The 27,591-nt window shown below is 43.5% G+C and overlaps 1 protein-coding gene across 5 annotated transcripts in view; it reads right to left on the minus strand.

Moving 5' to 3' along the window:
• The window catches only part of KIAA1217 (KIAA1217 ortholog), a 307,954-nt gene that overhangs the window by 148,712 nt on the left and 131,651 nt on the right, over positions 1-27,591 (minus strand). For 4 of the 5 annotated variants that reach the window (XM_036275689.1, XM_036275652.1, XM_036275678.1 and 1 more), the window contains one exon: positions 810-1,008. In XM_036275689.1, the coding sequence (XP_036131582.1) occupies positions 810-1,008 (199 nt within the window). Of the gene's footprint in view, positions 1-809; positions 1,009-16,760; positions 16,799-27,591 lie in introns of those variants that run through there. The other variant, XM_036275668.1, reaches the window with a different exon arrangement.

Here is a 27,591-nt window from a genome sequence, read left to right on the forward strand (position 1 = left end):
TGCAAACACAGGTACCAAGTGGAAAACCTGGAATGGCAGGTAAGCCTGTGAAATACCAGCTCAACTGGCAAAGAGGTCTAAGCCCTCATAACCTGTATATTTTGTTAAAGGGCCAGAAAAAAAATAGTAGAGCAAGATAGAAAGTGAACATCCAATATGAAAAAGCAAATGATAAGCGGTAAGGCAGAAAGAGAGAAACCTCCTATTTTTCCTAAAAGCTCATTTACAGGAAAAGCTTTGCAAAACGTGTGCCAAGCCCCTCCTGCATCCTTCTGTGTGGTAGTGGGATGAGCAGCCCCGCGTTTACAGTTTTCACTAACAGTCACGGGAGTTTTGGCCACATCACACCTCTTTTTCCCGGAGCCACTCACATCCTCTTCTGGACTGCCAGACAGCAGCATGGGGCCGGTGCAAACCCACGTCACAGGACCCATACTCCAGCTGTCCAGGCTTCTGAGACAAGGTAGGAGGTTCCTGAGAAAGCGCTCATTCTGTAGTCTGTCCCCGCTATTCCCTATACCGGAAACACAGGCAAACATGCAAGTACCACTAGCTACTTGTTAGCATTTTGGCTCGAGCGTCTAACCCCAGCCAGGTTTGAATGTGCCCAGTCCCAAAGACATCCTGGACTTGCTGCTTCCTGGAAGGCCAGTCTTCCTGCTTGTGTTCAGTCAGTAAAGTTTCTGAGGACTCGTGTTTTTACACACCAAACTCCAATTAATGCTCCATTGTAGGAGTATGAATTCAGAAGTATAAAAACAGGCACATGCAATAATAAAGGGACGTCAGAAACTGCTTGTGAGGCTCACCCAGAGATCTTTCTTTCGTCTGGTTGGTCGATCTCACCACCGGAAGGCTCGCTCGAGTCCGGCTGCCTCTGGAAAAAGGACTTGGAGTTTCTCCCTCAGACATGGCTTCCAAAGAATCACCAGAGGTCTCTGATAAATGCTCCACCGGGTCGCCCAGACTGGGAGGTTGAGGACTGTGAGACAGTTTGGGGCTTCTTGTCTGCAAAAGGCATTTGAAAGAAAGTGGGAAGATAAACTGTTATTAATTATGCTAAAAATATTTGCAATGCTATCAAGGTCTGCAATCTACACACATAACAGAGCAAGGTGGGAAGTCCATCCGAAAGACTGGACGGAACTGAAGACCCAGTGGGTCAGAGTCTCAGTTGTAAAAGTTACTGAGAAAATCATATTGGCCCTGAGCATTCCATTAAGACTTTTATCATTGAACATCTACCTTACAAATGCCGTTTGTTGAGGACAAGCTACATAATAGGAAAGAATGACTGCATATCAATTTCTTTTGCCAGACAAATTCTAACAGCTGTTATTACAGCACGTTGGGAGCTCGCACATTTAAATATAGCCACGTGCCCTGTAACGACGCTCCAGTCAATGATGGATCGCACACACGCTGGTGCGCCTTAGGATGGTACACAGTGTGGGTGTGTGGTAGACTACACTAGCTAGGTTTGTGTAAGTGATATTCACACAAGGACAAAATCGCCTAATGACACACTTCTCAGAACTACCCTGTCATTAAGAGGCACATGACTATGTACCAAAATGGGTGGTGCATTTACACCCGAGAACACTGAGCACAACCAGTCCTTTAGTCTTATGTCAAGACTATTTCCAAAATCGGTAACCTAAGACTGTGAGGGAGAGATTTATATCACAGTTGAATTTTTCTTTTGAGGTACAAATCCTATAAATAAAATTATGTTGAGCTTTGGTTATTACCTCTCCAATCAGAAGAAAGTATGTATAATAATACACAAAGTACATAATTGAGTTTCCCTCTCAGTTATCTACACCGTAATAGCAAGAAGTTGAATGTGTAAAATGCTTACAAGCTATTAGTCAGTAACATCCCTTGACCATGTACTTCTGGTTAAGCACTGTGAAAGATGCAGAAAAACAGAAATGTAGCCTGAGGTCAGAGCTTCAAAACTCATCAACGAAATTAGCAAAGGACAACAAATAACACAAAATATTGTATAATTAAGTATAAACTGTGAACTGGGTGGAACATTCATTCATACGCTCAACAGACACCTGTTGAGCATCCATCATGTTCCAGGCACTATGCTAGGCCTGGGGACAGAATGGTGCATAGAACAGACATGACCCCCCTCGGGGTGCTTGCAGTCTAGTCTGGTGACAGACTTCAAAACAAATTAAAGGCGCAACGAGAGTGTATAACCCAAACTGCTGGTGGTGGTGGTGGTGGAGTGTATATGGGTGGAAGGGTGGAAAAGCATGCAAACTGTGATCTCAAGAAAGAGGGAAGTTGAGGTGGGGAAACCACAGGGGGGAGATGAAAAGCAGCAAAGCCATTCCAGGGAACAGTCCCTGCAAAATGCCTGAGGCAGCGGGAAGTGGCAAGCACTGAAGGCTTGGTGTAGCTTGAGTCCCAAAGAGACCAGGACACATAGCCCTGGAGTCAAGGTGAGAATTCTCAACTTGAGTCGAAGGTACCAGATATCATTTAAATATTTTAGGCAGGAAAAGGGAGCAAGGGGCCAGGATAGGTACTCTTTGTAAAAGATCCCTCTGCTATTCTGTAGAGGGTGCAGATTATACCTGTAGAAAGTCACTGAAAGGGAGTCAGTGAAACAAGGGATTAGCTGAATGAATGTATTATCTCGGCTTTTCCCTCCCATTGCCTGCCCGGACTTGAATTTCAGGATTCCATGCACCTTCCTGGAGGCAAACTGATCTGCATTAATCAGGTAGGTGAGTTTTCATCACTTCAGAAGATGCCAAATGTACTGGGCTGGTGGTGTGATCTAGGCACTACACACACACACACACACACACACACACACACACTATCAGTGTCCCTTCCTTTAAGTGCTCCTGAGGATGGCACTGTTCTGAATTTAGACACTGAGGCACTTATCTCATGAGGCAGGAGCAGCTCGTAGGTGTGCAGCCTGTGCAATCACACAGGGCCCCATCCTTGAAAGGGTTTTGTGGTTGGCTTCATGCTCTGCTCTGGCTGTCTTGAAGTTCGTAATTATTTTTGCAACAGGTACACTGATGATTATGTAGCTGGAGCTGCCTCAAGGCTTCAGCTACAGAGCCCTTTCAGGGATGCCCAGATGTGCCTGATACTCTGGGAAAGGGTTGAGGGTCGATGATCAGCTTCTTTCCCATCTCTCTTCTTCACGGTACAAGGACACCCTCTTGGCAGGAGGCTATTGCACTATCTAGATGCCTGTACCTCGCTACACCTCTCAGGACCTTTCCATGGGGGAAACAGGAATAAGGTCAGCATGTAGCACCCACACCCATGAATGTAGGATGTGGCTTCGAGGAGGAGGCCAACCTGGGTGTTCCACAGGAAACTCCCCACTGAGATTGCATGCCAATAACAGGGCCAGAAAGAACACCCGTTAACAGTTAGATTGTGTCATTGTGTTAATTTTTTCTGTGTAAGCCTCCAAAGTGGTTTATTCCCAGATTTATTTCTTATAAAATTTGCTTCTGCTATGGAGATCTGGCTTTGGCACTCTTAAAAAGTATTATTTGACTAGTAAAACCAATTCTGCATCACTGTGCAGCTCAGCAAAATTTGCATAAATTCATATGGTCTTCAGTGAAGTATGCTGGGCAATGAACTGGTTACTATGCTCAGCAGAATATCAAGCTTAGATGTCCTCATCATTGACTTAAAAAAAGACACTCAGTTTAGCAAAATAGCTAAGGAATAATATTACTTGAAGCAGCACAGCTTCATTTACAACCTCTGTTGTCTGGTCATCCTTGCAGCCTACGGCAGACATTGATGAGTTGTCATTTTCCATTGCAAAAGGCAATAATCCTTGAAGAAAATCAGAATTAAATTTCATTTCTTGTTCAGGGTCATCATGGTGGTTGAATGTATAAAAATAAAGATGTAAGGGCTAAACCTTTATTTTTAGCTTCCTTGTACATGGCTACTCAGCTCCAAATATGAACTTCTCTCATTTTTATGTTCACTTTCTCACTGCAAACTATGTGCATATTAGCAATCTCCTCACACGGTACCCTCCCCTCTGATGCCAGCTCACTGCCGAGACATCACTTAAGAGAAAAGACAATGGAAATTGCTGACACTAGTCTCAAATACCCTGTGATTAAAAAAAAAAGTCAAAAAGCATTTGGAACAGGGTCTCAGTACTCAGCACAGGGCTGGCTCCAGGGGTCAGCAGTGTTGCATATGGTTCTTGAGCTCATAATGTATTTAAGGTATATTGTGGGGCCAAGGACAACATACGCTTAACAGCTGGACTAGAAGAATTAAGAGGTGTGTCACTGTGAGGAAGAATAACTGCGGACATTAAAGGTGGGCTGGGAGAGGAGGAAGAACATGGTGAGGAAGTGCTCTGCCCTGAGCTAGGTCACCTGCTCTGTTCTCCCGTCTTCTGCCCTCGAGGGGCATACAAGAAGAGAAGGCGGGGGCGAAGTTTCTCCAGCATGTTCACTCTGAGGAATGAGGGCCTGATGTCTCTGGTCTCTCAGCTAAGCTAACAAACACTCATCATCCAACAGCCACTGAGTGCCACGTTGTCTCTTTCCATGGGTGACCTCCTGGCAGGATTATGTCTCCTGCAATCCTCTGCAGTAATACTGAACACATAAAAAAGTTATGCTTTTATTGTTGAATTGACACCTAGCCATTTTTGAAAGGATTCCCGCCCCCAGACAATGTTGCCCTTCTCTAAGGACTCCCTCCCTGCCCACATAAATAAGCTCCCGAAGCCCAATGTTTTATATCTACAGTCAACACACACTGCAGCTTCCGTGGGCAGTTCTGCTTGGAACCTGTTGTTCTAATGTAATTATTAGTAGTGACCTCCTTTTCCCTCAAACGTACACTGGTTTGAGCAATTAAAATGTATGGTCATCAATCTCAGCTGATTGGACCAAGCAATGGTCACCTGATCTGGCTTAGACCAATCATTTTCTCTCCCCTGGGAATACAGACTTGGGAAGAGGAGCTATTGGAGTCTGTTAAGAACTTGAGATGTGAAGTCATATGAAGCTGCAGCTGGAACCGGCAGGGAACATGAAACTGAGACAGAAAGAACAAAGAGAGGAGGAAGCAGATCTGTATAAGAAAATGGAGATGAGAGATGCCCTTGGCCCCAGTGGAAAACCTGAAAGATAAAAAGAGGAGCTATCTGACCCTGGCCGGTTTGGCTCAGCAGTTAGAGTGTCGGCCTGCGGTCCAGAGAGACCCGAGTTCAGTTCCCACTAAGGGCACGTACCTCGGTTGCAGTTTGTCTCTGGCCCTGGATGGGTGGCAGCCACTCGATGTGTCCCTTTCACATTGATGTTTCTCTCTCTCTCTCTCCTTCCCACTCTATCTGAATAAAAATGGGAAAATGTCCTCAGGTGAGGAAAAATAAAAGAGGAGCTCTCTGGGCCCCCCAGGGTCGCAGATCCTGACTCCAGTACACTGTGAGTCCCTTCCAATTAATTCCATTTGTTGTTCTCAAACTACTTAAAAAAAATAGCAATGTATGTTTTTCTAAAATTTATTTTTATTATTGAGAGTATTACAAATGCCCTCCCCCTTTTCCCCCACTGACCCCTCCACCCTCTTCTCGCACCCACCCAGGCCTTTGCGGCACTGTTGTTTGTGTCCATGGGCTACGCATATACATAAGTTCTTAGGTTAATCTCTTCCTGTGCACCTTCCCTGCTTCCCTTTGAGATCTGTCTATTCCATGCATCCATGTCTCTGGTCCTATTTTGTTTGTCAGTTTATTTTGTTCATTAGATCCCACATATAAGTGAAATCATGTGATATTTGTCTTTCTCTGACTAGTTTATTTCACATAGCATAATAATCTCCAGATCCTTCCATGTGGTCTCAAAGAGTAAGAGCTCCTTTGTTACAGCTGCATAGTATTCCACTGTGTAAATGTACTACCACTTTTGGGACGTTTCCAGATCTTAGGTATTGTAAATAGTGCTGCTGTGAACACAGGGATGCATATATTCTTTCTGACTGGTGTTTCAGGATTTTGGGATATATTCTCAGAAGTGGGATCACTGGATCAAACTGGAGTTCCATTTTTTAATTTTTTGAGGAAACTCCATACTGTTTTCCACAGTGTCTGCACCAGTCTGCATTCCCACCAGCAGTGCACTACGGTTCATTTTCTTCACATCCTCTCCAGCACGTGTTGTTTGTTGATTGATGGCAGCCATTCTCAGAGGTGTGAGGTCATACCTCACTGTAGTTTTAATTTGCATCTCTTTGATGATTTAATGACCTTGAGCATTTTTTCATATGTCTCCTGGTCATTTGTATGTCCTGTTTGGAGAAGTATCTGCTCAGTTCCTTTGACTATTCTAAATTGGATTGTTTGTCTTCCTATTGTTGAGTTGTATGAGTTGTTTATATATTTTGGAAGGTAACCCCTTATCAGATGTATCATCAGTGAATATGTTCTCCCATACAGTGGGTTCCCTTTTCATTTTGAGGATGCTTTCTTTTTCTGTACAGAAGTTTTACAGCTTGATGCAGTTCCATTTGTTTATTTTCCCTTTGCTTCTCTTGCCTTAGGAGACGTATCAGTAAAAATTCTGCTATGTGAGATGTCTGAGATTTTACTTCCAGTTTTCTTCTACGATTGTTATGGTTTCATGACTTACATTTAAGTCTTGTATCCATTTGGAGTTTATTCTTGTGAATGGTGTAAGTTGATGGTCTAGTTTCATTTTTTTTGCATGTACCTGTCCAATTTCCCCAGCACCATTTATTGAAGAGGCTGTCTTTACTCCACTGTATGCTCTTGCCTCCTTAAGATGACACTGTGCCTTGCAAACAAGCCATCGCTGGGAGACCAATTCTAACAGCTCCCCTACCCAGGCTGCCACGATGTTCACACATAATATTAGTAGTAACCATGAAGAAAGTGAAACCAGAGCAATAATTCTCATTATTTTGTACTTCAAGGATTAAACTTTTTAAAAAAGTATATAAGGGACAGTACAATATAGGGTAACCAATACTTGCATTTTGCAGAGTTAGGGACATCCAAAAATGCTCTATCTATGGAAAGTATCACTCTGTGTGGTATTATTGTTATCATTAAAAAAAAAAACAAAAAAAAAACAACCCACATTGCTCTGGCTGGTTTGGCTCAGCGGTTAGAGTATCAGCCCATGGACCAGAGTTTGATTCTAGTCAAGGGCATGAGCCTCGGTTGTGGTTCAGTCCCTGGTCAAGTTTGTATGGGAGGCAGCCAATCGATGTGTCTCTTCACATCAATGTTTCTCTCCCTCGCCCTCCCACTCTATTTGAAGATAAATGGAAAAATATCCTCGAGTAAGGATTTAAAAAAAAAAGGGAGAATAGGATGTTCACATAATTTCAGATTTGGTTTAATTAAAAAGTCCTTCTGCTGGGAGTTACTGTTTCCCTTGGGGCTCAGGTGGAGCCTCTTCTCGGCCCTGCGTTGTCCGTAGCTCTGCATGCGGAGCTTCCATCCTGAGCGGCCGAGTGCAGACCTGCCTGAGTGGGGAGATGTGTGAAGCAGCGATGGCAGAAATGCTCTGCAAGTCACCTGAGTAGGACTTTCAGGTCCGTAAGGCTGGATTTCTCTCTGTGCCTCGTGGAGACCCATGGCACCCACCAATCATCCGTTTTCATCACAATCTTCTAGAGTTTTCCCCACACTGTCAGGCAACCCTAAACCTACAAACCCAAATGGGAAGTCATTTGGGGTCATGCAGAAAATTGTAGTCTGTGTAAGAAGGTCACCTGAACACCACTCTTCTTTTCTCCTCTTCTCTTATGCAAAGATGGCTTTCTATCACCAGAGACCCTGGGGCAACAGTCTGCAGGCAGATCCCCCCTCTGCTTTATCTGCAGCCAGTTCAGACTCACCAGGAATATTCTCTGCTTAATGAAGGGCTGAGGGAAGAGAGACAGGAACTAACAAATTGAATCGAGTACCTGCTGTACTGTGCTTGTTGACTGACACATAGCAATCTTCGTTAACCCTCACTGCAACTTCAGTGAGAAAACAGACAGTAATTCTAGCAAGTGCAGAATCAAATCTGTAGAACCCCAGAGCTGACATTTAACCAGGTCAGCATCTGAAGATGCTGGCTCTAATTCAGTTTCTACAAAAACTGAACAACAGATAGCCTCACTAAGTCACTGTTCTCGTCTGTAAGACAAGGTTGCATTAGTTGGAAGTTAGTCCTTTCCGGACTACAATTTCCTAACTCAAAGATACATACAACACAAAGAAGAAATCATGTCACCCAGAAAACTTTAGTTTACTGAGATTTTCTTCCAATTGTTGACCCTGTAGCTCTTGCTCTACAGAAATATGCAGCGAGCTAGCGCTAGGATCTGCTTTCTGCATTTATTTCAAGTGCCTGCAACACAGTTGCACAGCGTTACTTCTTAAAGGACTGCCGTCCTTGCATTTTTATCATCATGAACCAACATTTGCTGAATTGTTCACCATGAGCATTATGCTATGCTAGGATATCAAATTTATTCTTATTCTTTGCAGTGTTGAAGAAAGTTAGAGCTAGAAGCATTGATGGTGTTTTTTTTTTCATTTCCATTTTCCAGAGCTTTTAAACTCTAAATTAAAATACTGAGGTCCAGAAAATGAAACCTGCAAACATAGCTTTAGGTAATATGTTAACTGTGGGGAACAGTGGGGTGTCTGCTTAGCCCACTTCACTTCAGATTACGTTATATTTTGAGATGAAAACTCAATATTGCCTTACTGGTTTCACTTCATCCTAATTAATGCCCAATTTGCCACACAGTGTTAGGAAATATAATGAAGCGTCCCACATGGAAATGTATTTGGGATGACTCATTATTCTAACACTCATCAACTCACGTGGTTAATTAGTCATGGCATTCAGACACTTTCGCCCCATTTCTTGCACTTTGTGAAGCTTTCGGCTCAAACCTCGTCAAAATTCTGAGTTCAATTAAGAGAACTTTCTAGTTTTAGGTACTCTTATGAAAGACTCAAGGAGCAAAATACTAGAAGTTAACAAACAATGGATCAACTCAGACTTTAGTTGTCTCCACCATCCCTGCTCCACAATCCTCTAGCCTCAGGAAAACGAATAAATTGTCATGATGGAGGTTTAAGCTTATAAATTTGCTTACAGAGTCCTTTCTAGAACCACAGAGCAGTCACTTTCCTTCTTTGCCTTCCTTGTTTTCGAAGTGTAAGGCCTCTGCTGGGTTTGGGTCTGGGGATGGGAAGAAAGACAAAGAGCTCCCATAAGCCATACCTGGCTTCCAGGCCACCGCCTGCGTCCCCCGCCCCCCCTCTATAAACCCAGCCCAGTAGCTGAGTCAGCTGTGAGCCTCTCCCTGCAGGCCGGCCACCTGCCTCTCTCAGGTGAGTCCTCGGACCCAGAGCCAGTTGCACCTTCTGGAGTAGTGGCCCCAGTCTCCTTGGCTTTTTCCCACAACTTCTATGGCTGATGGCCAGGAAAACACAACCTGAGCCAACGTGTCCTCAGTGCCAGTCTTAGGCTGGTGGCCGATCTGGGGAATGGACTGAGGACATCTGTGGTCCTGGAATGACAGGTGGGTATGAGAGCGGCGGTACGCGTGGAAGAGGGAACCGTACCTGTAGCACAGTGATGAAACTCTGGGGTGGGCCTGGCTCTAGAGACTTAGAACAGAAGAAATCAGCTTTTGCTTTTAGTAGAAAACTTGGTGAGAGCACCAAAGGGTCCTGCCGTTTGCTACACACACACAATTGAGTGTTCAGGGTATATCTAGGTGCTCCATGCCAGGTTGACTGGTAACCAGAAACTTCTGGGCCTAACACGGAGAGGACATATCTGCAAAACCCCCGTCTGAAAGCCAACATCCAACTGTGAGTATCTGAGGTTCTCACACAGCTCTCCTATCTTAAATTTAGCTCTGAAAATTCGTTATTTCCCTTCCCCAGCTCGGACAAATGGGAAGCATTTTCTCTAAGATTTATTCTGATGAATTCCCCTTGATAAACTCACTTTAAACCCTGTTTCTTCAAGGGTAATATTTCAACTCCATCCTCCCTCCTTCCACTAAACAAGTACCCAGACATGTTTCATGATTTTCACCTGTGAAAACAGAACGATGTTTGGTCTGGAGTAAACTCAGACGATTCAGCAGTTGAGCAAAGTACAACTGTGTCTTTTGTTTCCACATTTCCTTCACCGTGTCTATTACTTCATTATCAGATCAGAACCATGGCAAGGCCGTGATGCCAAGTTGTCACCACCCATGGCCTTCCTATCTAGAGCCTGCCACAGGCATCCAAGCAGGCACTGCGCTGAGCCAGGGGAGCCGGAGGGGACCCCCTGCCAGCCCACTGTTGCCATGCAAAGCCCCCTGCTACACATGCCAAGGAATAGATGATAAGGACACCTCTGTGCAGAAAAGGATGCTTGCTCGTTATTTAAAGTAGCGCCACACTGCAGATACCCTTTCGTGTTGTGAGTCAGATTAATCTTGTGAGATAGTTTTAATTTATCTTGTTCTTGTCGTTGTCAGCAGCAAGCAAACAAAAAAAGTTATGGAGCATCTACACTTCTCCCCGAGTTCCTGGGAAAACTGCCAAGTCTGTGTGCTCCCAGGTCTCCCTGAGGGGAGGGCTGTTAATAGTGTCTCTGTGCTAAAGAGGTCAACCTGAAGAGCCTCTCCTCAGACTGGGCTTAGAAAGCACAGACATTTGGGGAATGAACCTGGTGTTACCCTCCAGAGTGGGGAAAGAAGGGGGGGTGCTAGTTGGGCAGGAAGGGAGTGTAGGGGTGAAGGACTTTCCAAAGCCAGGCAGAGGATGCTAGCTTTGATGGTGCTGGGGTTGATGGTGGCGGTATTCTTCAAATTCTGGAGACCTGGATTCCATTTGTAAGGAGTGGCCTCAGCCGGGAGGAAGGATGTGTGACATGCTTAGAGGGGCTGAAACTGGGGCCCAAGCTTCGGAGGCATTGCAGGCAGCCCCACAAGCCCACTTGCTGACAGACTGCCTGGGAGACCATCTGCCGTGAGTCCCAGGAGACGCAGAGGCCTTACCCAGTTTTATTGGACTAGATGTGCTCCCTAAAATTTCTTTATGACCCAGTGTGATGTGAATGAATTTTTCAATAATTGCTGAAGTCAAGCCAGTTTAAATATATTTGCAAAAATTAAGAAAAATGACACACCTGCCAGAATGGCCGCCATCAAGAAATCATCAAACAACAAGTGCTGGTGAGGGTGTGGAGAAAAGGGGACTCTAGTACACTGCTGGTGGGAATGCAGACTGGAGCAGCCACTATGAAAAACACTATGGTGTTTCCTCAAAAAATTAAAAATTGAACTGCCATTTGACCCAGTGATCCCATTTTTAGGAATATACCCTAAGAAGCCTGAAACACCAGTCAGAAAGAATATGTGTACCCCTATGTTCATAGCAGCACTATTTACAATAGCTAACATCTGGAAACAGCCCAAGTGTCCATCAATAGATGAGTGGATAAAAAAGCAGTGGTACATATACACAATGGAATACTATGCAGCTGTATGAAAGAAAGATCTCTTATCCTTTGAGATGACATGGGGGGACCTGGAGAATATTATCCTAAGCAAAATAAGCCAATCAGAGAAAGACAAATATCACATGATTGCACTTATTTGTGGAATATAATGAACAAGGTGGGCTGATGAACGAAATAGACCCAGAGACATAGAAAGGAGTATGGTTCAGACTGACAAACCTCAGAGTAGGGGTCAGGGGGGATGGATAAGATGAGCCAAAGAACTTATATACATAACCAATGGACATAGACAACAGTGCTAGGGGGTTGGGGGGCAGTATGGGGAGGAGGGGGTTTAGGGGGGGAAGGAGAAACATCTGTAACAAAAATAAATTAATAACAATTTGAAGAAAAGAAAAGAAAAATGATACTTCCTGTACTAGAGTGTCAGGGAGAAAATCTGTACGCATTATATCTTTACCAGAATAAATAAATGTAGAAACAACTTAGAAGACTGGTTAACAAATTATAGTGGACGGATATCCTATGGCATACTCTGCAGTCACAACCAAGGTGTTTTTAAGGATTTTTCTTAAATAACAAAAAAATGGAAACACCTCCAACTATTAGCATTGGTTTTCTTTATATGGCAATATTCTGGGTAATACATTTTTTTTGTTTTATCCAAAATGAGAATAAATTGCTTCAGTAAATCAGAGAATTACTGAGCAGGTAAGTTTGTTTTTAAAGAGTGGATCAGGGAGCATCGAGAATCCAGAAGGATTCTTGTCTATGGTGACCTGAAGGACTCATGTTGTTCCTGGCTTCTCTGTGCACAGTGTTTGACTAGGTTCCAGGTGCAGGGACATCTCCTTATAGATGGCCCCTGAAATGAGGACACAAATTTAAGGGAAAAGCATGGGCGCAGAGACACATTTTCATTTCCATGCCTTATGAAATTTTGTCGGAATCCAGAATCCTAGGGACCTCCAATTTAAAGAGATACAGCGAGCAGAGAAGAGCCAAAGGCCATCAGATAGATTTTGGACGCGCAGATCACACCACCTTGTAAAGACAAATTCTCACGTCTATAGTTCTGACACCATTGCAGTAGGCTCTTAAAATTTGACTCCAGGTAAATTAGGGATTTTAACAATTTTCTATAATCCCTGGAATATTTTAAACATTTCAACCCCTTCGTTGTGTAAAGATGGAACGATTCTCCTTTTTGTTCCTTTAAGAGGGTTGGCTATGCCTGGAGGAGCCACTAAAGCCGGTTGCCCTGCAGATGGGCGGATCCTCACCAGGTCAGCAGGAGGGGCAGGCAGCCTCTTCCTCTTCCAGGGTTAGATGCCAACCTGCAACTTGCCCACCGGGTGTCCTACCTGTAACATGACACCAACGTCCGTCTGAACTAGCACCATGAACTGGGCTGCTCCCTGACTTGCCTCTAAAGCCATAAAGGCTATTTAAAGAAGATAAAGAAAGCCCAGCTCACCATCATCTCTATTTAGCATCCTTCCATCAAGTTAGAAAGTTACACCATCAGCAAGTTCCAAATATGGATCTCATTAACTCAGCCCCCAGCCCTTCCAGACACACGCTCCTGCAATTATCATCTAGTGTTGTGCTTTCCTCCTGAAGGAACAGAATAAAAGACCAGATGAAGAATACTGCTATTTTCTTGTTGACCTGTTATGTCAATACATCACTGTGCCTTTCTTGAAGGCAGGAGCAAACTATGTTTCTTTCAGAACTGGAAACAGGGAAATAATTTTGCCTCATGAAGGAGTAATAAGTACTACTCTGACCTGTAATGAGAAGTGTATAAAATATATATAAAATATCATGTATATTGGAATGACTGAGCTAAATTTAGTGTTCAAGCCAATCCCAGTTTGCCGAATTTGTTTCCTTGGCCTCCCGATTTGTTTATCTACCTTCAGGTGGAGTCTCTTTATGGGCAGCTGCCCTGACTCAATCGGTCTCTCTGTTTATTTTTGAAACAAGAAGGTGTGCATTCTAAACAAAGGAACCGTTTCGCAGGCTTTGGCTCCCACAGTGCTCACTGGGAAAGGCCTGAGCGAACCAGCAGATGCCTTTGCCATTCAGAGAGCCAGGAATGCACTTAAAAGGCTTCAGGATAAAAGGTGGCCATGTGAGGATTGCTGTTATTACAGTGATGAAAGGAAAGAGACCTGCTTGCAGGCTTTGAAATTTCAAGTCAAATACAACCACCAGTACCAGGTAGTGCGAAGTATGCACCGTGGAAGGGCCCCTGACCAAAGCCAGTATTAAGCTCATCCTTGCAGCCCAGGCTTCAGTTCCTTTCGGAGAGGACATGGGCCCCAGCCCAGGGGTGGTGTCCCCTGTGAAACCAAAGAGGTTTTCTCTGAGAGCAAAGGCCACCTCCCTCAGCCTGTCATGGGAGATCTGGAAATGGCCTCACTACCCCCACAAGGAAGAAGGCCACAGAGAGCTGAGCAGAGGGCATACCTGGTGCCTGCGGCCACCAAGTGCCTGTGGCCAGACCCTCTGCAGACATCTTGGAAGCAGAGTTTGCTCTTACTTTCCAACCCACCTTTCCACACCCCCTGCCCTCCGCCTTTCACAGGAATGCTTTACAATGAAAAAATCACTGTGTGGAAGTTCTGACTAGCTTCCCAGGTACGGGATCTTTTCTCCTCTGGTCCTGCTGGAGGTAAGGACACGAGGGTGTGGGGAGCCGGGAGGAAGACGAGGTTCAGGGCGGGAGGACAGGACCCTTTGGTCACACCAGTCTTACAGAACGCAGACTTTGATCCTGACTGGCACCCGCAGCGCAGCCCCACGTAGACGCTGACTTTTGAACTTGAGTTCTCACTTTTATAAAAGAATCATAATATTTCCTTGAATAGTTGTGGTGAGAGGTAGCTGAAAAAACGCTCAGGAATTTGCCAACTGTAAATTGACATTGAGCTCCCTTTACGTAATACCCCTCTCTGCATGGCTCTAGATGACTCTGCTCCCCACTTTATTCGAGTGGGGGGCCCAAGGCTTGTGGGGTCCTGTGTGAGAGGAAAGGATACCAACTGATCTCTCAAGGTGTTCACCTTGCCTTTTCCTTGGTTTTGTGAAGTCGGTAAATGGTTATTTTCAGCTTCAAAATAGAGAATTTGACATGTGCAGAGGCTCTGAGAGCTACTTCTTCACCAGAGGATGAACCCCTTCAGTTTCCACCCTGACCTTCACCCAGTCCTTCTCCAAGTCTAAATCGTGTTCAAGTAAGAACCACTTCACCATTTTACTCTACTTACATTATGGAATCACAAGAGTGATTTGATAAATGTTTATGTGAAAGCAAGTTAAAAATTCTCTCAATAAATATAAAATAAAAATACTAGGTGTTAGCAAAATAATAATACACGGTGCTGATTTTAACTTGGGTGTAAATGCTTAAAAAACACAACAAAGCCTTGAAAACATTCTCCAGGACCTCATTATTTACTGCCAAATTTGATGTCAAATTTATCATCAAAAAATAAAGGGTCGGCACTGAGAATTCATTTGTTTTAAGCAAAAGAAAACAAATATTGAAGGAGACCCCAAACTGTGTATTTCTTATAGTGGAAAATCCCACATCACAGTGTCAAATCTCTGTTCTGATGGCAGAAAGGAAGAACAAATGACCGTGTACACAGCTGGAGAGAAGCGCACACCACGGCTTTGTGTCCTACATTCCTACCTAGTGCTCAGGGTGTGCGCAAGGCCATCATAAAGAGGCTTCTGTTTTGCATGAATTATGAACATGTGAAAACAATTGAGAACCACTGAGAAAAGGAAAGGTAACAGACCCATCAGAAGTGAGAGGGTGTGGTGCACGACAATGACTCTCGGCATTTCATCTAGCCCAGCCTGTACCGCTCTGTCTGTTCGAGCGGGGGTTTCTAATTCGAGCTTGTTATCCTAACAGAAAAAAAATCAAAGAGACTGGTTATTAAGAAAAGGGAAGAAAGAAAGGTCAGTGTGGTCACTGAAGGCTGACTGAGTGGAAAAGAGTTCACTTTAAAAATAATTTTTTTTAAATTGATTTTGAGAGAGAGAGAGAGAGAGAGAGAGAGAGAGAAAGGTCGATGAGAGAGAACATTGACTGGCCACCTCCTGCATGCCCCACACTGGGGATCGGGCCCACAGCCTGGGCATGTGCCCTGACCAAGAATCGAACCGGCAACCTCTTGGTGCACAGGTCAATGCTTAGCCATTGAGCTACACCAGCCAGGCAGTAGTTCACTTTTGTACACACACTGGACTGCTGGAATCTTCCTAAGCACAGTGTGTTTCAGGCCTCACAGTACAGACCAAATGCTTCTGCCCTGCCCATGCTCAGGAGACAATAAACAAACAGCAATCTTTGGGGGACAAAAAGGATGTGGGTGGCTATGTGCTAAGCTGGCGCAGGTACCCAGGTATTGGAAACTCTCCTCACTGCGTTCCAGTTTTAATATTCTAAACTCACCTAGGATGAACTAGAGAATATCGAAGACTTTGAAGGAATAAATAATATGTTGAAAAAATATAGGAACAGAGTGCCTAGAGTCAAATCCAAATTCTGTTACTTACCAGAGCTGTGTGGCCTTGGGCAAGTTGCTAACGTGTTTGTGCCTCAGTTTCCTCACTTGTAAAATGGAAACCATAGTACACCTACCCCATGAACTTGCTGTAAGAAATTAATGCTTGTAAAGTACTCAGTATAGTGCCTGGCACATAGTAAGTGCTATGTAAACGTGTCTGTTCCTGTCCTTTTTATTATTAACATGCACGTCAGTAACATGAACTGGACTGGACACTGCATGTGCTGGAGCTGAGCGAAGGAAGAGCTAAGGACTCTAAAGTCCCTGCTCTGCGTCCACGACTGCGCCGCTGCACATGAGCCGCGGAGCCGGGGTCCCCGTCAGAGGTCCCCCTTTTCAGATGACTGGGCCCAGATCTCCGACCTGCGGTGGCTTTACTGCTGACTCCACAACCTCACTTGTGGAAAGTAAAATATTTCGAAGCAAGCATGCAATTAGTGTTCATTTCAACAATAACTCTCACAATTTTTAAAAATGCACATTCAGAATGCCACAAGCGTTGAGAGGTTTCCGTCAGGGCCCGGGGCAGACCAGGCAAAGCACGGGGCCAACACCGGTTAGAACGCCACACGCAGCTGAGTGAAACAGCAGGAGGTGAGGTGCGACCCAATGCAGAGAAAAGAAAAGGTGGAGTACTAACTCGCTGAGATGATTCAATTTTCATCAAGTACCTTTGAATGTCAAGTTCTGCCTGAAGAGAGATCAGCATGCACTGCAAAGCCTGTATATCAGGAGAAAGAGAAAAAAAAAAAATAGAAAAGAGAAAGGGTGAAAACATACAGAGAAAAAGAACAGGTTGACCAGACAGATGGCCCATCTATTTGTTCCTGATGAAAATGTTGCCCAGTTCCCCCCTCTCCTCCCCTAAAGAAAGAAAGAATGGTGACCATTCCATTTTAGGTTGTAGAGAGAAATGGGGAAAGGCCTGACTGGCAATGAGTTTTCCCTAAAATATCCTTCCACAAGCCCATTTAAATTCACCTGTCACAATAGGACATGTCACAATATTGGCTTATTGTCCTGAGGTTGTCCCAAGGCTGCAGGGAAAAGACCAGAGCCAGATGAAATACCAGGCTTAGTACAGTCTGGTGGGGAGCCCCAGCCTGCCAGCTTGACTGGCACTGGCCCCCGGGACACCGGCCCCTGGGCTGCTGCAGGGGGGGGGGGGGGGCGTGAGTGCAATGCTCTGCGCCCGTGTCCGCCAGGCAGGATGACAAGACTTCTCATGATGGGACCAGTGAACCCTCACAGGAACAGAGATCAGCATTGGAATGTAGGCAACACATTCTGACATCTGAATCTGGTTGGCTCTGGAGTGTGCCGTTAGTTTACCCTGTTGTTGTACCAGTGTTTAAATACTTCAATTCTGCCCTGGCCAGTTTGGCTCAACAGTAAGAATGTTGCCTGTGGACCAAAGAGTCCGGGGTTCAATGCGGGCCAAGGGAATGTACCTTGGTTGTGGTTTGTCCCTGGCCCTGGTTTGGGTTGTGTGGGTGGCAACCACTTGATGTGTCTCTCTCATGTCGATGTTTCTCTCTCTCTCTTCCTCCTTCTCTCCCTCCAGCTCTATCTGAAGATTGATGTGAAAGTATCCTCAGGTGAGGATCAAAAAAAATAAAAAAATATTTCAATTCTCATTGGTCCACAGACTAATTTTTGGACAACTTTATTTTTATTTGTTGTTAATCCTTACCTGGGGATGTGTTTCCATTGATTTTTAGAGAGAGTGGAAGAGGGGGAGGAAGGGAGGGAGAGAGAGAAACATCTATACAAGGGAGATACATCGATCAGTTGCCTCCCACACAACCCCGGCAGAGGCTGAGAGTTGGACGTGCAATCCAAGCATGTGCCCTTGACCAGGAATCGAACCCACGACCCTTTGGTCTGAGGGTAAACACTCTAACCCTCTAACCACTGTGTCAAGCCAGCCAGGGCAAGACAACTTTATTCTATTTTAAAAACCATGATGGAAAAATATTTTTGGGTTTTAAACAATGAAAACCTCCATAGTCCTCATGCAAGAAGAATGACTTCCTTTTCCACAGCTACATTATTCACAACTAAAAGGTGGAAGCCACTCAACAGGTGAGAGGATGACAAAATGTGGTGTATACATGTAATGGAGCATTACTCAGCCTTAAAAATATCCTCACAAAGGAATTCCTGGAAAAGGAATCCTGTGCTCAGCCCATGTGGTTCTGTTGGTTGAGCATGGTCACAGACACCAGGAGGTTGCAGGTTCAATTCCTGGTCAGGGCACATGCCCGGGTTGTGGTGCTCAGTCCCAGTGAGGGGCGTGCAGGAGGCAGACCATAGATGATGTTTCTCTCTCAATGCTTATTTTTCTCTCTCCCTCCCCATTCCTCTCTCTGCAAATTAATAAAAACATATTTTTAAAAAAGGATCCTGTTACATGTTACAACATGGATAAACCTTGAGAATGTTGCATGAAATGAAATAAGCATTCACAAAAGACAAGTGCTGAATGAGCCCATTTAGTGAGGTACCTAGAGCAGTCGATTCATAGTGACAGAAAGCAGAACGGTGGCTGCCAGGAGCAGGGAGTAGGAGGGAGTGGGGAGTTGTTTAATGTGCATCGTTTCGATTTAGCAAAATAAAAAGAGTTCTGGAGATTGGTTGCCCAACAATGTAAATGTACTTTACACTAATGACCTGTGTACACTTAAAAACAGTCAAGATGATAAATTGTATCACTGCACACCCACAGATCTACAGGCAGACCTCAGAGACACTGTGGGTTTGGTTCCAGACCACCATGATAAAGCAAACACTGCAATAAAGTGAGTCACACATTTTTTGGTTTCTCAGTACATAAAATTTATGTTTATATAATGTTGTGTGCAATAACATTATGTCTAAAAAAATATAATACCTTAATTAGAAAGTATGATATTGGTAAAAACGCTAACACTAAAATGTAAATGCTAAAAATCACAGGGCTGTCATAAACCTTCAATTTGCAAGAAACACAGTATCTGTGAAGCGCATTATGCAAAGCACATGACAAGAGGTATGCCTGTATCCATATGGTTAGTCAACATATACGGAGCCTCTAAATACTACCTTAATTGAATTACATAATATCCGTGACCCATTCCATTAATATAAGTATATATATAAAACATATGTGTATTTCTGAATAATTTTAATAACTTTACACCATAGGTCCCTAATCTCACACATATTAGGGACAGCTATCCATGAGAAAAAGAATATCAAAACAAAAATGGCTACATCCAAAAGACAAAAAGCCCAAAGACAGATCCCCAGACAAGAACTGTTCTAAAATACTCTATTCAGCCCTGGCCGGTTTGGCTCAGCGGTTAGAGCGTTGGCCTGCGGTCCCGAGAGACCTGGGTTCGGTTCCCGTTAAGGGCGCGTACCTCACTTGCAGTTTTTCCCCAGCCCTGTTTGGGTTGTGCGGGTGGCGGCTACTCGATGTGTCCCTTTTGCGTCGATGTTTCTCTCTCCCTCCCTCCCTCCCATTCTATCTGAACAAAATATCAAAAAATGTCCTCAGGTGAGGATAAAAAAAAACAAAACTCTATTCAGAATGCACTGAGAGGTTAAAAAAAGGAAAAGAACTCAAAGGAACTTTTAAGGGAAGGGGGGTGTGACACCATTAGAAGAATTATTAGCTAGACTGATCTCAAAAAAGCCCTGTTCAAGGTGAATGTATTCTCGCTGGAAAGGTGAGGGTTACTATAGGGCCCCCTGGTTCTCCTGCCCCAAAGTGTACAGGCTTCGTCAACTAGGAAAGAAATATGCCAAACTATACCACAAAAAATAAAAGATGTGTGATAAATAAAAGTGCCAGATGAAAACAGAATGATACATTTGAAGAGCTGCTATGGACAGACAAGGGGGAAAAGTACTGAAAAACCTCAGGGTCTCCGTCACGAGGAGATGGAGAATAGAATGGGCTGCGGGCAGAGAACCCGGGAGCGATGCAGCCAGCACGGGGAGCAGAGAATGGCGATGGGTAAAGGGGACCAGCGCCTTGCTGACAAGAGGCTGCCAGGAGGACCAGAGACCCCAGCCTCCCTCTGCAGGTGACTCTCAGCAGAGGAAAGCGCAACAAGAATAGCATACCTGGACAAAGGGAACAAGGAAAGCCACTGAAGCAGTTTAGACCAGAACCATCTGAGAGTCAAGAAAGTAGGGGCAGGAGAAACACACAAGGGGTCAAAGGCTTCCAACGTTGGAGCAAATCCCAACTCCATTGATTGCGTCTTTTCTTGCCTCCTCTGACTGAGCTCATGGAAACAGAAGCAGGGACAGTCTCCAGCTTCAGAGCAGCAAGGACCCAGGGGTGCTGGAGAGGGGCTAGCAGTCCTTCTCAGGAGATGCAATGGAGAGAAAGCTCTAGAACCGGAGGCCATCGGAGCGTTAGCTTCTGTAATGACAGATAACTTTTCTCAGGATTACAAAATTAAACTCACAGAAAACCTTCCCACTTCTCAGCAGGCTTCATCTGCGTGGAAAGGTTTTGAGCCCTAAAGGTTTTGAGCTCTAGAGTAAGCAAGCAGAGAAAAGAAAACTGGATTTTATTAGGCCACTCACATACTCTTGATAAATCAAGTGTGTAGAACTTAGAAACCTGATTTATAGATTTAACTATAAAATAGAAAATTGTTCCTAAAAAAGAAAAAAAAAGAATGGGTGGGAAAGGAGCTGAGCATCTTCAAGCCATTTCAGAGAATTATGCCAATAACCAAGTACTTGATCAACATGACAAGGTTACAAGAAGATTAAGGGAAAACACAAGATGCGGCTTCGAGGAAATGGCTGGAGCATCAAAAATAATAATGCCGCAAAAACTAAATGGAAGGACACTTTGATTATTTCAAAGACTCCTAATAAATCTAATGACTATCATAAGAGGAAAATAGCAAAGCGAAACTACAGATGCTGTGGTTTTACTTGAGATTTCTTTGAAAGGCTAAGTGCAGCATGAAGGAAAAGGGGTTCCCAAGTTTCTTTCCTAAGAAGAAAGGCGATGCTGATGAGCCTGAGAAAAACTGTTCAGAAATATTGAATATGGGGTGAATGCCTAATGCACAGATGAGGCGGAGAGAAGCAAAACGGAACAAACATACTGTATTTATAACAGTGAGCGATGAGCGATGCTTGTTTTCTTCTGCTGCGTCTATTTCTGAGTTTTACATAATAAAAATAATTATATACCAACATAAAAAAAGAGTATTAATAACAGGGCACAAGTGAAATGTAGAAGATCAACTTTAAGGAATGTTGGAGATTACTAAAATTTAAAACTCATCAAAAGTTTCAGTTTTGTTCACAAATGGGAGATTTTCTGATGTCACTTTACTTCTAGTCAACTTTTGACTTTGCGAGCAATTTAACCAGGTTTGAGACTAATTGTGGTTAAAGAAAATACAGTCATGAAAAAATTAGTAGATCTAGTGAAATCATGTCTATATCAGGAGTCCCCTAAAGTATGTAATTACACAATAATAAGAGTTGTCTAGCATTTCTTTCTTCTAACCTGAAGGTGTAATTGACAGAGCCTTAACTTAGATTTTTATTCATGTTTCCAAATTTATTTCCTTTTCCTCCTCTATTACTGTTGTGAATCCTGAAAAAAAAAAAAGACACTAAGAAGGGATTCTGGGGGCTAACTGGGCCTAAAAAACAAAACAATAAAAAAGCAGAAGCCTAATAGCCATTTCTGCACGGGGGCCTCTCAGCAAACGTCATTTCACAGAGAAGCCTCTGCACCAAGCTGGCTGCCTGCACTGTTTCCGCCCTCTGAGCCAGGCCTTAGAGAGCTGTTCCTGGAGTCCTATTTCAACCAATAGGACTGAGGCTTTCCCTATCGAATCAGAGGTGAGCTGTGCAGTTCTGACCAATCAGAGACCGGGGGTGGGGACTTCTGTCTATATAAGTCATTTCTGGCCAGGGTCGTGCATTTTCCACCAAAGACTGCGTAGCACTACTGCGCTGCTCCCAGCCATGCTGTATTACTGTTGAGCTGTTTGCACTAAATAAAGTTTCCTTCTTTATCGTACCCATTTTTGGGGACTGTTGGCGTTTGAATTGGTGTCAACAACTAGTGGTTGCCCTGGCCAGTTTGGCTCAGTGGTTGAGTGTCAACCTGCGGACCAGAGTCCTGGGTTCAGTTCCCGCTAGGGGCACGTACCACAAAAAAAAAAAGTAATAATAATAACTAGTGGTTGACACTGTCAACTTCTTTGTTCTAAGGAGAATTGTCAGTATTAGTTTCCACTTAGTTCAAGATTCAAGGTATTCAAAGTGCTATTTTATCAAATTTCCTAAAACCTACCATCTCCCTGCTTTTGAAGTCACAAACAGCTACTTCATTTTTTTTTTCTTTATTGATGTTTTTAGAGAAAAAGGAAGGGAGAGGGGGAGAGAGAGACAGAAGGATCGATGAGAGAGAACATCTGCCTCCTACATGCCCCCCACCTGACCGGAAATCGAACCCGTGACCTCGTGGTACACGGATCGACGCTCAACCACTGAGCCACACTGGTCAGGCAGCTACTTAATTTTTTAAAGCCTGATGTCCTTTCCCTGTAAAATGGGGACAATAATAGTATTTACTTCGTGAGGTTGTTGTGAAGACGAAATGAGAGTGAGGCATGTGAAACACAGTGCACCGTTCCTGGCACAGGCTAAGAATGCAAGTGTTAGGAACTCCAAGTTAAAAGAAATGCCTACTCAAAGAGATACTTTAACAAATAACCAAGCAATAAATACCAAATGCCTTAAAATTCTGCATAGCCCTTTGATTCAGCCGTTCTAGTTCTAGCAAGTAACTTCAAGAAAATAATCTATGATGATCCACAAGGATGTCCACAAAGGAATCAACCAAACTAAACAACCACTAACAATGAAGGATCCAATTCTATAACAATGCAGAATGAAATTCACACATATAATTAAGTGGATGAAATCATGTAAGAGAAAACAGTATGTGTTTAGGTTTTCTTTTAGTCTACATATACAGAAAAAAATAGGTTATACACCAAAATGTTAATCCATATGGGTCATGAGATTATAAATTATTCTTTTGCTCTTTATACATTCTTTAATATTTCTAGATTACACATGTATTACTTTTGTTCTAAAACAGTAAGAAATTACTTTTAAAAGTCACTAGGATTTGGTATTAAATTATTTATGCTTGTTTTTTTCTGAATATGATATAAATAGCCACAGATGAATTTAAAATACAAGGAAAAAACAAGGTGTTATCCACTTGAGAGCCTTACAAATGGGAATAAGAAAATCATATCTAGATTTATAGCCTCTTTATACTTGTAATTTTGCTATTATTTTTCTCACATTACACCACCAGGGGGCGCCTTGAACTAAGCAACACAATAATATAGGGTGGGGCGAAAGTAGGTTTACAGTTGTGAGTGCACAAAAATTTATTCTTGTACTATTATTTAATAATTATTGTATTATTTTCCATATGAACAACTGTAAACCTACTTTTACCCCACCCTGTACCATCTAGCATTATGGAAGGAAGCAGCTGAAATTTTAAATTTAGGAAACAAGACACACTCCACATTGATTGCTCTGTCAACCTTTTTCTTCTTCAATATGCCTTACAGGGTGCCTTGTACAAATTCACTGTGCCTGTAGGTAACCAGTCTGTGAAAAACCACACCACTTGTGTAGCTAATGCCAAAGATAGAAGGAAGGGCATTGATTTCTGCAAGTCTAACAGATTTAATAAACTTGCTATAGAAGAACAAAAATTAGTAGCCCCTGTGATGTAAAACTAAACAACACAACAAAAGCAAATATTGAGAAAATAATCTTAGAATTAATTCTATCCTAAAGACACACAATTTTATCAGTGACTTGGGGACCAAAACAATTTCAGGTTATTAGGGGTAAAAAGAAGTTTCTCAATTGAGAAACACTATTGTAATATAATTTCATTTCTAAAAGTGTTCAAGATATTAGAGATGGAATAAAATTAGGTAGCCTTGTGAGACTGTAAATCACGCTAGGATTTATAAATGATATAACAATAATCTTAAAATATGGGATCAAGCCCTGGCGAGTGTGAATCAGTTGGTTTGAGCATGCACCAATGCACCAAAGGGTCGAGGGTCAATTCCCTGTCAGGGCACCTACCCAGGTTGCAGGTTTGATCCCTGGTCAGGGTGTGTACAGAGGCAACCGACTAATGTTTCTCTTGCACATCAGTGTTTGGTGTTTTTTTTTCTCGCTCTCCCTGTTCCTTCCTCTCTCTAAAATCAATAAAAACATATCCTCGGGCGAGGATTAAAAAGCAAATATATGATCATGTCTGAGGGACTCTCTAGGGTAATGAAATAACAAAAAAGATGGCAACATCTAACTAAAAAGCGTTCAGGGCAGAAATCTGAACAAATTCTAATTTCCTAGGGATCCCAAGTAATCCTATAGTGAATTTAGGATAGTGCCTGGGAGGTATCACTTTTGGAAAGAGACAGAACTGGGCTTGAGGTCCAATTCCAACACAATATCTGTGAGAGCCGGAGCACACTGCCTTGGAAATGCTGCCTCGGTCACGTTTCATGGGCAGTTTCCTCAGCAATAAGATATTAAATATAGTAATAATATGGTTTATATTATAGTTTGTTTAATGAAATAACTTATGAAAAATGCTAACCCCAGTGCCTAGAATACAATAACACAGTCATTGCTTAATAAGAGCCCAATAAATATTAGGACTGCCACAGACCCTGTGCCAGTATGTAGCCAAGCAAGGTGTCTGAACCCTTGTGTTCTTATGTTCTCATGAGTCCACTGGAGGTAAGGAGTCTGATTAAAAGGAACAATAACAACAATAACAAAGCAAATATACTGTGTTTACTTATGCACACAACAGAGTGTTGGTTTTCTCTGCCGTGGGGTGGCAGGGTTGCACAATTATTTCTATCACCTTACCCATGTCTGCAAAAAACAAACTGCAAAGTGAGAAAGTAAACCTGACCTATGCAAGGTGGACAATCAGCCAGTTCTCCCTGTGGCCACACCACTGTTCATAACCACTGGGCCATAACAGTGGGCAGCCCTCACCAGAGAAACTGTTAAATATTGCAATATTAACCCTGGTCATTTATCTTCAGTTCTATGTTTCAATATCCACCCTTCCTAGCTCATAGAGTATGAGACTAAAACAAAGCAATACATAGATCTATGAGACATTTGAAAAAGGGAGATCGATGCAAATAAAAGGTGGCATTAAGATAAACCATTATATAACCATTTATGAGACGACTAACGTCACACTAACAGATCATCTTTCCTGAGCCTCCATATTCTCACTTAACAAAGAGGGAAATGCAGGTGAGCTGACTTGGAAATGTCCCTGCCTAGTGTTTATAAAACACGTAAAAGTTAACCCAGGTCATCTCCACAAGGGTGACAGATATTCTCAGAACTGCCCCAACCAGGTTCAGCCTATGGACATCAGGATGATCAGTTCCCTGAGAATTCATTATTTTTCCATAGCACTTTAACACCACAGAACACACTAGATATTTTGCCTACTTGCTTATTTCTTGCCCCCCCCCCCCCCCAATATGTTAAGTACCAGGAAGGCAGGAATCTCTCCAGTGCTCAGATTTCACTTCTAGAATCAATGAAATGAAAGACTGGAAGGAGGCCTTGGTTTAGGGGGAGAGTTGGCTTTGTCAGACTGCTTGATTTGAGGGTTTACCTCTTTTTTTTAAATCCTCACATGAGGATATTTTTCCATTTATTTTCAGATAGAGTGGGAAGGAAGGGGAGAGAGAGAGAGAGAAACGCCGATATGAGAGAGACACATCGATTGGTTACCTCCTGCACGACCCTGACCAGGGTGGGGGTTGACCAGCAACTGAAGTATGTACCCTTGACTGGAATCGAACCCAAGACTCTTCAGCCCATGGGCTGACACTCTAACCACTGAGCCAAACCGGCCAGGGTGAGGGTTTACCTCGACCATTTACCACCTTGTTGGGTCTGATGAGTTCAGACGCGTCTCCAGGCGGCTGTGCCTGCGCTGGGAGCCAGCCAGCGAGCTCACAGCACTTACATCGGCCTCGCCAGCCAACCCCCGGACGCCCTCCAGCCAGGGCTCCACGGAGAACATTCCAATCGGACGGCCTGGCCCCCCCTCGCCTTAGCGCTTGGCTGCTCGCACACCTGCTTGAAAGGAGGAAAATCTCATCTGATATGGAATTTCTTTTGGGCAGAGTTTCTCTTCAATTTTCAACAAAACCCTCCTTTTATGGAACACTAAACTCAAGTTAAACAAAAGTACTCAAAACCCCTGAAGAAAAAAAGAGCTTCCAAAATCCAGGTCTCTTTTCTCCCTCGTTATTACAAAAGCTCTGTGCTGTATCCCACCCTGGCTCCAGCCGCTGCCTGTGGGGCACGCGGGACAGGGACAGGGGAGTTACCTTCCTGGTGGGATGACACATGCCAGTTAACACTCGCCTCTCCGAGATCTGACCAGGTCTGGCTTTAAGAAGCAGCCTTCTCATGCCCGGCTGGTGTGGCTCAGTGGTTCAGCGCAGCCCATGCACCAAGGGGTTGCCGGTTTGATTCCTGGTCAGGGCACATGCCCAGGTTGTGAGCCCGATCCCCAGTGGGGGGCCTGCAGCAGGCGGCCAATCGATGTTCTCTCTTATCGATATTTCTCTCTGTCCCTCTTCCTTCCTCTCTCTCTTAAAAAAAAAATCAATAAAGAAAATAATAATAATAATAAAGCAGCCTTCTCACACTTGAGGCCTGACTAAAGGTAACAGTTTTAAGAGGGAGGAGAACCCGAGAGCTCACGCCTGGGCCCTGGCCTCACTTCCCAGCTTCTAGCCTATTAATTTCCAGAAACAGCCCTATTATTTGGGAACTAAAAGTTATTGTGAAAACTGATGAGCTTTATTGGGAGAAAAGTGCCTTCTACAAATACTATCTTTGACAATCCTATTTTTGCTGTTACTAGTAATCAAATAAGAGGGTGGATTCTTAAACTCAAAGACGGATTGATGTTATTTAAACAGACAAGGAAAACACGGGCCATCATCAATGACCAGTTTGTGATGATCAAACACCATCACTATAATAAACGCAATCTAACTGAGGCCCTAATTACAAATTAGTATTTTTAACATGGCAATTAAGGAAAATAATCTCTGAAGAAGTAGAAGGAAAAAAAAGAAGAGCTGTAGCCCTCTAGCACGATTTCGAAGTTACTGTGGTACAGTTCATACCTTCTTCCAGCTGGGCGGATACTATTAATTGTCATTTTTAAAACCCAGTCTGTCATTTGTTCACAAAATAGCTAAAGGTTCCAATGTTGTAGAATCAGAAGTCTGGATCCTAGTGGTTCTCCTTGGAGAAGTTTAACATGGGTCCCTCTAATTACAACGAATTAAAATAGAATGTCTGCACAGAACAATTCAGCTCTAAAC

The sequence above is a fragment of the Molossus molossus genome, unplaced genomic scaffold, assembly GCF_014108415.1.
Source record: "Molossus molossus isolate mMolMol1 unplaced genomic scaffold, mMolMol1.p scaffold_m16_p_1, whole genome shotgun sequence".
Classification (NCBI taxonomy): Eukaryota; Metazoa; Chordata; class Mammalia; order Chiroptera; family Molossidae; genus Molossus; species Molossus molossus.